Genomic DNA, 13,763 nt, shown 5'->3' on the forward strand with positions numbered 1-13,763 from the left:
TACCAAGAAAAAAAATTCTGCAACTCAGACGGAACAACTGGAAAATTCATCTGAAAGAAACAATGGACTAGGACCAAGAAAGAACAAAGGTAAATGATAAGGAATCTCGGACATTTTAAAGTAGCCATTGGGATATAAGAAGCATAACAATAAATACATTAGAATTAGTAAAACAACCATAAACTAAAAATATTAATAACAGAAGAAGCCAAAAAAAAAAAACAATTAAAGTGAGCGGAAGATACAGAATCCAATCCCAAATATTTTATTATGTTGTATAGTGGAATGGAGCAACATATCAGAGTTTCTAATGGATGGTCATTTTAATCAATGAATTATTATCGATTAATATCATTAATTATAATGGAGAAACAGAATACGAAAGTACAATTTTGTAAGTGATCGAATTATAACAATTAAATTAATAGCAATTGACAGTTATGACTTTAGGGGAGAAGCAAGATGCTTTTCATATTCCCCGCTATCTGTTGCAGTTACAGTGAGGGTAAAATTTATGAGCAGTCTGCTCACCCTGAGTGGGCATGGGGGTTATGCATCGCTATAGGAGTTTAATATAGCTTTTGGTCTTCTATGTTTGAATATGTCCGTGGCCTCGTATGCTGCAGCTTGCTGAACCAAATCGTTGGGGTGTATGGACGTCTTTAGGAAGAACTTAGATGCTAAGTTCTTCCTAAAGGATTGTAGAAAAGAGAAAATATAGGGAATATTTGTATCTCTATGAAGTTGATTGTTTCTAACATATCATGGGGTATTCAGAATCATTCTCAAGCACTCGTTGTATTTTGATAATGTTAGTATTAGAGGTGTCGCTCCAGGCTGGAGAGACATAGGTGATTGTAGGACGAATCGTCACCTGGTATATCTGCAATTTGTTTCTGTTGCTGAGCTTGCTATTTCTATTAATTAGCGGATAGATCTGTGCGATGCCTTTGCGCACGTAAACGTGATGTGTTGGTTGAAAGATAACTTTCTGTCGAGAATTACACCCAGTTATTTTGTTTCTGTCTGCCAGGGAATTTTAGTATTGAATAGGAATAGTAACACATCTCCTGCAGGAGATATTGGCCTTTTCGAGAAAAGAATGGCTGAGCTTTTTTTGGGAGTTGACTTCCAATCTCCATTTGGAGAACCAACCCTCCAGCTTTAGGTTTCCTTGAAGCTTTCTTGTAATGAGATGGGGTCGAAGAGATCTGGTTAATATCGTCCGCATTCAGGGCCAAAATGGAAGACATCGGATTGTGCAGGATGTCCGACATGTATACAGAAAACAGCAATGGAGCCAGTACGAGTTCCCTGCGGCACTCTAGGAAAGATATGGTGCTGGGATGAGGTAGAACCGTTGATTTTGACTTGTATTGATCTGTTCTGAAGATAAGAATGGATTAGATGAACCATTTTTAGTGAAGTACCGGCTGAAATAAGTTTGTGTAGAAGTCCAAAATGCAAGATTTTGTCAAATGCTTTGGATAGGTCTAGGAAAACAGCTCCTGTGCACTGGCGCCAATTATAGCTGGTGGTGATGTATTCCACAATACTATGGATTTGCTGGGTAGTACTATGGTGTTACGGAAAACCAAACTGTTCTTTAGGGATAATGTTTAGGTCATTTAATGAGGTTTGGAGTCGTGAGAGGATGTCCTTCTCTGTAACCTTACCCAGATTGGAGATGAGACTGATTGGACGATAATTTTACTGTAGGTGTGGGTCCTTGCCTGGCTTATGTATAGGGATTACATCAGACAGTTTCCAGGTGGAAGGAAAATAGTGAAGTCTTAAGATTGCATTAATTATAATAGTCAGGTACACTACAGCTTTTCGAGGCAACAGCTTGATCACCCTGTTCGAAATGCCGTCTGGTCCAGGAACATTATTGTTCTTTAGGTTTTTAATAATATCATATAATTCAACAGGTGATGTGGGTGCAATATGGTCAGCGCTGGTACTGGGAGTTTTAATACGTGTTCTGACTTGTCTGTGGATTTTGTATAAGTGATTGAAATCTAAGTTGTTATATGAAGGTTTGTACTCCACCTCTAGATTCTTTACTATGGCTTCTGCCTTATCTACATCTGTGTGAACTAGGCCCTGGTTTGAGATTATGGGGTGGGGATCTGCTTTTATTTTTGATGTTTCTCAGTAACCCCCAGATAGAGTGATCAATAGGTGAGATAGAGGCTAACTTTTAATCCCAAACTTGGTTTTTATGAGTTTTAATTGAAATAAAATTGAAATAAGTGCATCTGTCACTGCCCCGTTCAGTCTATTAAGAGCTGTTTTGTCCTGAGGAGCGCGAGTGTTACGAAATCTCTTCCTAGCTCTGTTCTTCTCTCTGATCAGGTCCATAATATCCTCGGGCAAACGACCAGGCTTGTAAACAGGTTTGTGAAAAGTTGCAACCGTTATAGCGGGCTTGATCTGTTGGGTGAGGTTAGTCATTGCAGATTCCACATCTTCGTCTGCGCATATATGAGGGACAGGTCCAATTTGATCCCTAAGTGCTTTAGATGATCTATCCCACGATATGCATGAGTGAGAGGGAGGAGAGAGGTATTCTTGTTCTCCCAGTTGTAGTAGAATTGGGTTGTGATCTGATGACAACTCGTTTAGTGATTTAAGGCTGCTGAAGTTTAATGTCTTGCAGGATAGCTATATCTAGGATGTCAGCAGTGCCAAACGTACTGAGATGAGTTGTTCGGTATGTCCAGCCACAACAGCATAGTTTGATCCTATGTAGTTGGAAAGGATGCAGCCATTCTTGTTGATGGTTCTACTATTCCAGAAAGTTTAAATCCCCAGCAATAATGATGGGTACTCTAACTCCTAAAATGGCATTTAGATCAGTTTGCAGTAGATATTTCAAGGGTGGATTGTAAGCTGAATAGATTTTTAATCTATCGGTAGAGCTGGTGAAAACCTCCACGCCTGTAATTTCAAAGTTTGTGGTTAGTGGGTTGTTCACAGAATGGTGCTTAAGATAATTTTTAATGACAATGGCAGTGCCACCGCCTCTGTAGTTGGATCTGTCATTTCTGTACATCAGATAACCCCGAATTTTGGGACTGTCAGTCGGTCTAAGGTGTGTTTCACTGATTAGAATAATATCAGGTTGGTATCTATAAGTGAAATCTTGTAGCTCCAGAATTAGTTTCCTTAAACCGCTTGCATTCCATGCAATGATTTGAAGAGAGGCAGGAATGAGTTTGTTTTTATTCATTTATGATTACTTCGAGGATGTCCTGTGTTTCCCCTAGGAATCTTTAGTGGTGGTTGGTGAAGGGTTAGACAGGCTGAAATCTTGTAACATATTAGCTAGAGAGGCTGTAATAACTGCTGTCAGATTAGTGGGTGCTATTTGCTGATTTTGTTCTGATATTGGTTTGTTAGTATGGGCCACGTCAGCATAACTTCTTTTGCCTTTGGCTTCCACTGTCTTTGTAGGTCACCGACTGTTCCTGCCGAGTCTCTGGTTGAGGAGCAGGAGCATCAGGTGATCTTTTACTAGAGGAAGAGGGCAGTTTAGCTGTCTCCATCCCTCTGTTTTTTGGGTGCGGAGTACATCCCGTGTAGTTTGCTGGATGAGGGCCACCACAGTTGGCACATTTAGCCGAGATGGTTTTTGGCTTGGTGCAGGTGTTAGTGGGGTGGTTCTTAGCACATTTCAGGCATTTGTACTCTGCCTTGCAGGGTTTTTGAGCACCGCCAAATTTCTGGCATCTATGGAATTGACCAATAGATGCCCTTTTACGGAGTGGCTCGGGGGTGATCCGGAGTCCACAAACCAATGTTAAATCATAGATTTAATATTGTTTTTTATAGGCTTTGTGTTCTTATAATTGTTCTTATAGGCTTTGTGGATCTCAACCAAGACCAGAGGCATAGGGGATTTGTCCGTTCTAGTCATTCTGCTGATCTTAATAGGTCGCAGATCCTGGTGGTGGAGGTCAGCCTCAATTTCATCTGAAGTTATATCCTCCATGGCACCCCGCAGTACTACCTTCAGAATTTTCTCCGAACTAAGAGAAAAGGTGGGGTATTGAATGTTGCTAGAGTCTAACACTTTGGTCAGTTTACTGTAATCAGTCACAGTAGCCGGCTGAATTTTTATACCATCATCAGTGTTCTTGGCTGAGAGATACTGTATCTGTGAGTTTATCATGGTGGACCTTAATTGTGTCCATCTTTTCTTTTCCCGGAGGACTATCGGTGGAACCGTCTCTTTCGTGGCGGTCGAGGGATTGGAACTGGGAGTATCCTCTTCCATACCAAAATCTATGGGAGGTTCTGTGTCAGTGGTTTTGCGCTTTTTGTGCACACGTACCTCTTCAAAGTCTAGGGAAGACTGCAACTGAGTAATGAGCTCCTCATTTGTATCGTCTAAGTTATCTTCTGTGAGTGTAGAGGGTGGGAATGAGTCAAAAAGTTTAACTTTTCCCGGCCAACTATCACTCAGAAGTTTTCCTACTCTGAGGAATTCATTATAAACCTCCTAGAAAATGGTCTCGTTCAGAGGTTTTGCCATAGCAAATCCCTTAGACACAATATGGTATTTTCTAGCAGTACAATATAGAGTTTAGTATGCCCTGTGATTAGGCTTAGAAGATGGTTTCTGATGGAACTAAAAATTGAAATTAAAGTATTTACTCACCTGCAACTTACTAAAACTTTTCGTAATCAATAAGCTTGATAATACCCGACACGAAAGCATAAATCGCTAAAAAACATATCAATCAAATTCGCAATTCACCATAAAAAATACACAAAACACTAACAAGCGAGCCGCCATCTTGTAATCCAAACGCCAAATTAACAGCAAATAGAAGCTACCGTTCTTAAATATCATAGGAGTATACCCCTGAAGAAGGTAGAAAAGAGGAGTCCGAACAATTTTATGAGGAACTACAAAAACAGTTAAATATATGTAATAAGAACGAATAAATATTAATTCTAATATTAATGTCATATTAATAGCAGATCTTAATGTAAGAGTTGAAGATAAACCAATCCCAAATGGTCTTAGGAAAATATAGAAAAATTTGCACGAATAACAATTTTGTAGAACTATTAGACTTCCGCATTTTCAATAATTTTAAAATACCTATTTTTTTTTCCAAAAAGTATATTAAATAATTACGTATATTGATTAGATTAATAAAGTACGGAAAACAACAATAAAACAAGTTTTACCGTTAAGCCAGTATTTTTCAACCTTCTTTCATGTTTGTCTCATTTTTTACTATTAGTTTTTGTGGGGCCCACCCACCTTCTCCCCTTGCAGGTTTTGTGTTGAGACACTGACAAAACTCATGCAAAAGAACAACAACAACAAAAAAGGAATTAATTAAAATTTTTAAATATTCATACAAATTTAAATACGCCATCAAATCTTTCGAAATTTTTATAGATTTGGAATCACTAAACAGACCTTTGAATCGTGTCGGCCTTTTCGGAAACATTGGCGACATCACGGGAAGTCTCGAATTTTCTAGAAATGCATCTATGAGTTTAAATAAGGCTTGAAATGGAAAGCCGGCAGTAACATGCAACAGTGAGAAGTCGATGGTCGGCGTTATTTTACTCCTATTCGCAACGGCTGTGATACACGGTATAAAAAAAAATTTCTAGTGTAGAAAATGGATACATTTTTAATTGCACTTAAGCGGGCATCTGACGACTGTGGAGCGTCCACGTCTAAAAATTTTACAGAAGTAAACAAAAATCATGGCATTTAAAAGTAGGGATCCTGTTAGATCAAATATAATTATAGATACTAAAATAATAGAACAGATGACACAGTTTATTTAGGCTGCATAATAACATATCTGAAAGATATATATGTGAAATATGAAAGATATATGAAAGATATATATAGATATATATGACGAAAAAATAAAGAAATTTCAGAAAATGTATGGATCAATTAAAATAACATTGAATAAAAGAACTACACGAGAAACTTAACTAAAATTTTATGAAGTAGTGGCCACTCCCATCGCATTACATGGTTCCAGAAACACTTGAAAAGAAAGATGAAAGCAAAATACTGGATATTTAAGAGGTAAAAAAAATCAAGGAATATAGATAGAAATGGAAAGAACATCTACTTAGGATGGAAAGATATCGACTACCAAAAGAGGTGGATATATATATATAGAGAAAGAGAGAGCAAAGGGAAAGAGAGAAAGAGACCAACGGCAAAACTTAAAGACCAGTGAATCCAGAAAAGGCAAATATCTAATCCCTGAAGAGAAGAAGAAGAAGTAGAATTAGAGAAGGTGTCGTATGCAAAGGAAATATCAGAAGAAAAATAGAAATTGCAAAATCAATCTTTAATAGAATGAAAAACATACTAACATCCATTCCACTCAAGTCCTGATTGTTAATATAAAAACAACGTGATACGAAATTATGCCGATTAGGTCTGTTGAATATCGGAATAACACGTCGAAATTTATTAGATGAACCGACTGTCATTTTGGTGTAGAGTTATCTGCACCAAAGACCAATATGTGTAGTAAATGAATGTGATAAACGCAACTTACGTTTCAGCATATCCTTGAGTTTGTCAATGTATTTCCCCATTCTTGCTGGATTCTCGTGGAGTTCTTCTGCTGCCTTCTCTCTGTCATCGAGGGTGAGTTTGTGGTCATCGTGTGCCCTTAAGGTCACTCTTGGGACTTCTGGAGATGCAGAATTCCCGTTTGACATAATAGAAACAAAGGTTGGTGAAATTCAGTTATCCTCTACGAACGTTCACTGTTTTAATCTATCTTCCAATAAAGAATTTAAAGAAATATTTAATCCGCTTGCACTAAGTCAGTAGTTTTGGCGAAATCCGTAGAAAACAAACAAGGAATGAATCTCGAATTATTTTGCAGTTTTCATAATATTCCCGTCTGAAAATATTTAATCTCAGAGCCTCACTCCAACGGGGTTTAGTTACTGTCAAATGGCCTACTTTACTGCATCATCAGTCAAAGTGGTTTGATAAGCACTTTCATGTGTGGCCCAAAGTTCGTATTTAGAGTTGGCGCATGCGCATGTTCTGAAATTTGATCTGACAGTAATCACAGGTGAAACACATTCCGCATTTCAGCCGAAGAATTGTGTCACTGGTACCAAATGCTAAGCTTTTTTTTTCCCTCGAAAACGCGATATCGGTTTTATTTTTGTCCTCAATCTACTTTTCAAAGAGATTATCGCAATACTACGATTCAAAGTCCGTAATATACACGTGTGTTTGCGACTAACTTCTCTTCCAGCGTACAGTAAACTAGTAATTTAGATTAACGTGAATTAGAATAATTTCGATTTGAAATATTAATTAATATTAACATTTTTAATTGTCATGAAAAATTTATTTAACAAAACAAAAGCTCCAGTTTAAGTTGTTTCATTAGGTAAGTGATGTTGCAGTAGTCATAATAGCTAGTTAGTCTCGCTGCTGGTAGTGACGAGAACGAATATGTTTGTAAGAGATTCCTATATATATATTTTTTTTTAAAAAAAAAATTGGATATTTAATGTGCAGGGGATTGTATTATTAAAAATTCAAGTTATTGTTTCTTTTTACATTCCGTCAGTTACGTTGTTGTGTTGTGATAATCGCCCGTCGATGAGGGACATTATAAATTCCCTTCGAATTTCTTGTAAAATTATATTTATTTGTTTAATTCAGTTTTATGGTAATACTATGATCATCCACTAGCATTCAATGGCTAAGCAGGTAGAATCCTTGCTCTCCAATCAATTCGAATCCCGCCTAGATCTTGGATGTTTGTGGTCATCTCTAATGGTGAGTAATGAGTTTATTCTCCAGGTCTGAGTCAAACAGATGCCCGGATGTGGCTTCAAAAAGCTCATTGTTAGGTCTTTTGAACAGTCTTTTCGTATCATGCAAAATTAAAGAGAAAAACACATAAAAAGATTTTAAATATCTTACTGGAAGTAAGTCCTTACCAACAAACTAAATTCATTATTCAACACCAGTAAATACTGAGAATGAAACAGAAACTTCATTTACTTCAACAAAGTACCAAATATTATGCATTGGCTTGTAAAAGCTCGGTGTTATTGAGGTCGTTTGTTTATAAACTTTTCACATATTTTTGCCCTAACGTTAACACCGAAATCACTGTTGGCATTTAAGAAAGTAATTTTTTTTTTCGTTTTTTTCTCTTGAATCATTTGGTGGTTTTATAAATTTTATTTCACATGCAACTTTTAAGTTTTAATATTATTAGCTAAACAGTCTTTAAATAATAACATTTTTACACAAAAACTCTTATAATAATAAATGTTTTTGTCAGTGGGACTGTGTTTCACGTTGAATGCACTTCCAAATAATACTCTATAAAAAATATATATTTTTTTGTTAATGTGCTTTTTCCTTTTTCTTAATTGCAGTGTGTTGCGTTTCTTTTAATCTGCAATGAAACAAAGATGACGTCTGTAATGACGCCGGAAGTACTTTATACTAAACAGCTTATCCATTTAATTTTAAGATGCACCTATTTATTAAAAGACGACGAACTCTCTCTCTCTCTGTGTGAGTGTGTATGTGTGTGGCAACCGACAATTGCTTTTAGCTAATAGTTCGGATCAATTTGATGTTGCTAAGAAATTGGAAGAGTATGTCGATCTCTGCAGATCACGAAATATCTTTGTTTATAAAAAATAATATTATTCACATATAACATAATGTCAGTGACAGTTTGGCATCAAAAATTATCCTTCATCATAATTCGATTCAACTTCGGAGCTCCTTTTGGTTGTTGTTGTCGTGTGAGGAAAACTGGGGAATACTGTAAGGACGGATGAAGAAAACTGGGGATTCCCCCAGTTTTCCTCATCCGTCCCTCAGGACTGGTTGAACCCACCAATGAGGAATTTTAAGTATGTATTTTTTTACTGTAAATCCGTGTGTTCACTGGACTGGTTTGCCTGTTCTGAGGGACAAAAATCCGAGTTTCCGGGTGAAAAAAAACCTATTTCCATATGAGACCATCTAACTCACCTTTTCGAAAGGTTTCTCAAGTCATGGACGGGAATCGAATCCACGTTCTTTCCTACCAAAGATTTTGACCATACCGATTGAGCTACGGAGGCTCTAGATCCTTTTGGTTTGACAGCCATATTTCTAAAATGAAGAGGATTTTGCATTCCACTCTACTAACGTCTCTCCAAGGTAGGTAAAAAACTTCACCTACCTTGGAGTTATTGAGTACAATGGTGAAATTACAAAAGATATAAACAGAAGAATCAGTCAAGCATCTGAAACATTTGGACAATTTAATAAAATACGTAAGTCAAGAGACATCAAACAAATAACAAAAGTAAGACTCTATGAAACAATGGTCCTCCCAATACTCCTCTATGGAAGTGAATGCTGGAATCTCAAAAAGACTGAAGAAAAAAAAGATTAACTACTGAAATGGGTTGGCTCAGAAGATTACTTGGAGTATCTCTGCTGGATAGACTAAGAAACGAAGACATAAGGAAACGAATAAAACAAGAAATAACAATAGTGGACAAAATCCAAGAAAGAGGACTGCGATGGTTTGACCACGTGACCAGAATGGGAACAGAAAGACTACCATTTAAAGCCCTGAATACAACGATAGAAGGTAAAAGATCCAAAGGACGGCCCAGAATTAGATGGAAAGACAAAATAAAAGCGGACCTGAAAACCAAATCACAACAAACGACATCAAACAGGAGAGAATTGTTAGGACTCTCCCTGCACAGACAGAAGTGGAAAGAGTTCATTCGGCCTCATCATCATACACACAGATGACGGAAGAGAGAAGAACTTCTCATACACAGCCGATGCATTTGGGTCTCCAAATTCCGAAGTTAAACAGCTCGGAGAAATAACCTCAAGTAATGAACTTGGATCACATCCATGAAGAAAAATCTGAAAAAGAATTGAAAAATATGCATTAGGATTCACGGTAATATTAAAGAAGTAACATAAAATGCGCTCAATCGAACAGTAAAACCTATTGAATCGTTAGATCCTAGATAAATAGATAAATTCTAGGATCTAACGCAATAATGCAACAATTTAGGTAAGTTCATCCGTGCAGGTTCACTGATGTTTCACAAATTACCGACCATCATTTGCACACTGCCTGTCATGTTTCGTTTTGAACTCATTTGCTAAGAAAGTGCTCACATTACTCTGTAAGAATACCTTCCTCTCATTCCTCATTCTCTCCAAGCAAAAAAAAAAAAAAAAAAAAAAGTAATCTTAGTCACTTACTCATTTTCCCGGGATGAACCCCACTTATGACCGTCATGTATTTTCAGTCGTGTACTGAAACTTTTGCCGCTATATCAGTCCTACAGTAAGTAAATTATGTGTCTCTATCATATCCCATCCTTTTTCTGATCTATTCATTATTGGCAACCCACAAATCTTCAAAGTATCGTCATAATGAGAATTCCCTGCACCTATGAAAATTTTGGTTGCTTGTTTGCGCATATTCACATCATTCTCATTCCAAGAAACCAGCAGATCAGATTTATGCAAAAAGGCTCCATATGGAACCGTTAAAACCTTATTAAGAGGCCTTATCTGTGAGCCAATGACTTCACATTAATTGCCTTAGTGTGGGATATTAACACAATTAATGTATGGTAAAGGATTTATGAGGAATATAATTTATTGGTAAACTTTAATTTCATTTATAACGAAGTGGAAAAAATTATAGCTGTACATATAATTTAAGTTATATATTACGAAGTATAACTTATTTACTTATATATAAATTTTGGCATTGGATGCTTAGTCATAGCCCATCAAGAACAAATATTTTCCTTTTAGTTATTTTACTATTTCTGTTATTTTACCTCGACAAGGAACGTACATTCCTATCTTTATATATCGACACACGAACTAATGCAATGAACAGATATACAATAAGCAGTGGTTTTAAGTTTCCTTCTGAAGTTAGCTTCGGAAAATAACAGTTGTTCACAAAGTTAGTTCTTTCTTCTTTCATTCCTGCTCCGTTGTTACAGTCTTGTATGTTGTCTTCCATACACACGGTCTTCCTTATTAATGTCGTCACTTGCTTCTTAACGCAGTAATTACCTTTTAAAGCTAATTACGGCGTTAAGACACATCTCACTTGGATTTAAAAACGTTACACGGCTGAGAAGGCAAGTCAGCATTCATACACAGTACTAATGTACTATAAGTTGATCAACCAACCTCTCGTGTGTGGGATCAACATAAAAATATAAATAAATAAAATAAAAGCACGTAGAAGGGTATTTGCAGTACGTAAGAATAGACAATCACGAGTCATTAGCACTGACCAAGTATGTTACATCTAAGTGGTTGAATTCATAAATGAACTACTATCCCTTCATCTTTTTTATCTTCTTTTTAATTCTCTTTTCCTAGCACTTAGCGCTCGCTGTAATATGATTATTCATATAAATTTTAGTTTTGGTAGAACTCAGTTAGAGAAATGTTCGATCCTATGCCCGGGTTCTAACAACATCTGAGCTTCAACTCCCAGTCCACCAGTAACACAAAATCCCTCGTTTTTTATTAATTTTAGCAATCGAATTCATCAACTGAGTACAAAACTGTTAATCTTTTCATCTTAAAAGGCATAACGTGCTTTGCTACATTAAAACGATAGACATTCTTATTTTCCTAAACTCTCATTCTGTTTAAATAATTTTGGAATGCCTCTATACCATCTTTATTCTCAGTTGCTCTCACGACATTTACATCGTCAGTAAATAACTGAATGTTACCTCTCAGATCGTTTTCTTCTTCTTTAGTTTCTGCACTAATCATGAACGCAATGACCTAAAGGGAAATATTGGTCAAGTACAGAGTTCTATGCCGCTAGTCACACGCTTTCTCCTGGACTATACTGCAACTATAAACGGTTCTCTAATGTCTATTAATCACCCTCCCTTTTCTTCAGTTTTCCGACTTCATATCCAAACCCCAAAAATCCAAAAAGAGTTCCATGTGGTGTTCTCTCAAAGGCTTTTGAAAAGTCCATCTTGTAGCATTCTCCTACCCAAATAAACTATTACGTATTTTAAAAGGTAAATAAATTACTCACGCATGAACTATCCCTCATAAAACAATACTGCACCCCATACATTCTGTTCCAATCAACCCATTCCTGAATTTTGCACTTAAAATATCTTCTTCAGTATCTTTATGAGCACTCCTGAAATGCTGATCGAAGTAATTTTCTTCTTCTGTCTTCCTGCCTCCTTTATGTAGCTGTATTATCTTCTCCTCCTTCCAATCCCTTCGGTCAAAGAGTCTCTACTATTTCTCCTTCACATTCTCATAATACGCGAATTGATATCCCCTAATCTAACAGCTGTATTCAGATCAAAGTTTTGTAATTTGCTGCCTATTTCTACTTCATGTAACTCTGTTTCCACATTAGCGTTTGTCACATCTGTTAATGTAATATATCCGCCTGGATGATAAACTTTTGAAAAGTGATTGATCACCAATAATTCAACTATTTCATTTGGTTAATTCACTTTCAGCATTTATAAAATTTATTCAATCAGCATTCATAAGCATGATCCTTCAGTATTCATCACCATCAGCATTTATCACCGTCAGCATTCATAAGCATCATCCTTCAGTATTCATCACAATCACTATCAGCAATCATCAAAATCATTCAAGCATAGCCATTCCTCCTTTGACCATTTCACAAGCATTGCTAACATCTTTCACCTGCAGTTTCTCATCCCTTACTGGCACCGCTTCAAGCATTCTCCCGAGTTGATTGCAACTACCAGCTCTATAATTCCATATTTATCCATTCCTAACTGAAAGTTCCACACGTTCAGGAATTTGCCATATCAAAACCATGCTCGTTCTTCCAAGCGGTGACGTGGGCATATTGGTTATAGATTAATCCTCTGATGAAATACAAGTTCCAGCATTTTGAATTACCTGATACCCTTCAACATATGCCTTCTCATCCAATTATGACTTATTAGCTGGATAAATTCAATTTCATTCCTCGCTACATGATCTTCCTCCTTCTACTCTACATCCCATAGCTTTGCTGATGCTTACCATTCACTTCATTTGTCTGCCACATTAGATTGCCTCAAAAATACATTGTCTTCATCCTCTCTGGCCATCGTCAACGTCAACTCTTCTTTGACTGTAAGATATCTACTATCATCAATAATCTCTCTCTCTCTCTCTCTCTCTCTCCTATTCGTTCCGTCATCTTTAAACTACTTTATCCTTCATATTATAACTCTTTAATTACTGTATTTCATATTCTGTCAGCCACATTTGGCCGATCCTAGTAATCTTTGACCAAAATAAATAAATAAATAAAATGAATAAATGAATAAAAAATTTGTCCTTGCCCAAAACCATTTTCTCTTATTATTATGAATATTTCTAGCATTAAAGCACGTAAAGCATAGTAGTTCCTAACGACCCATGATTAACTTTATACTTTATACAGTCCCGATCTGATTTGTTACCTGAGAAATAAATTCACCCTTTTCTGTTCAATCTCACGCTCACTCGCCTCTTTCTTGCGTAATACATATATCTTACAGCTCCAGTTTACCTGATTTTGCACGTGCTATCTCACCATCATTGGTGCGTTTTACAAAACCCTTAATACATAATCAATTCAAGGGCAAACCATACGATTATATTCTAATATACCAATACTATATTCAGGATCGGCGCATACTATTTTTCTTGTGTGTGC

General features: G+C 36.5%; 2 protein-coding genes across 2 annotated transcripts in view; both read right to left on the reverse strand.

Annotated features, from left to right (window-relative positions):
* The window catches only part of LOC150106974 (alpha-tocopherol transfer protein-like), a 32,489-nt gene extending 25,517 nt beyond the window's left edge, over window positions 1–6,972 (reverse strand). Inside the window, exon 1 of the mRNA XM_090392857.1 lies at window positions 6,561–6,972. Within this exon, the coding sequence (XP_090248983.1) occupies window positions 6,561–6,726 (166 nt within the window). The 5' untranslated portion in view covers window positions 6,727–6,972. The remainder of the gene's footprint in view (window positions 1–6,560) is intronic.
* A 2,773-nt stretch (window positions 6,973–9,745) lies between these two features.
* LOC150106975 (alpha-tocopherol transfer protein-like) overlaps window positions 9,746–13,763 on the reverse strand; it is a 53,742-nt gene continuing 49,724 nt past the window's right edge. The window contains exon 6 of the mRNA XM_090393524.1: window positions 9,746–9,934. Coding sequence (XP_090249650.1) covers window positions 9,746–9,934 — 189 coding nt within the window. The remainder of the gene's footprint in view (window positions 9,935–13,763) is intronic.

Source organism: Typopeltis vanoorti, chromosome 5 (assembly GCF_054136105.1).
Source record: "Typopeltis vanoorti isolate ZY-2024b chromosome 5, IOZ_Tvanoo_1.0, whole genome shotgun sequence".
Lineage (NCBI taxonomy): Eukaryota > Metazoa > Arthropoda > Arachnida > Uropygi > Thelyphonidae > Typopeltis > Typopeltis vanoorti.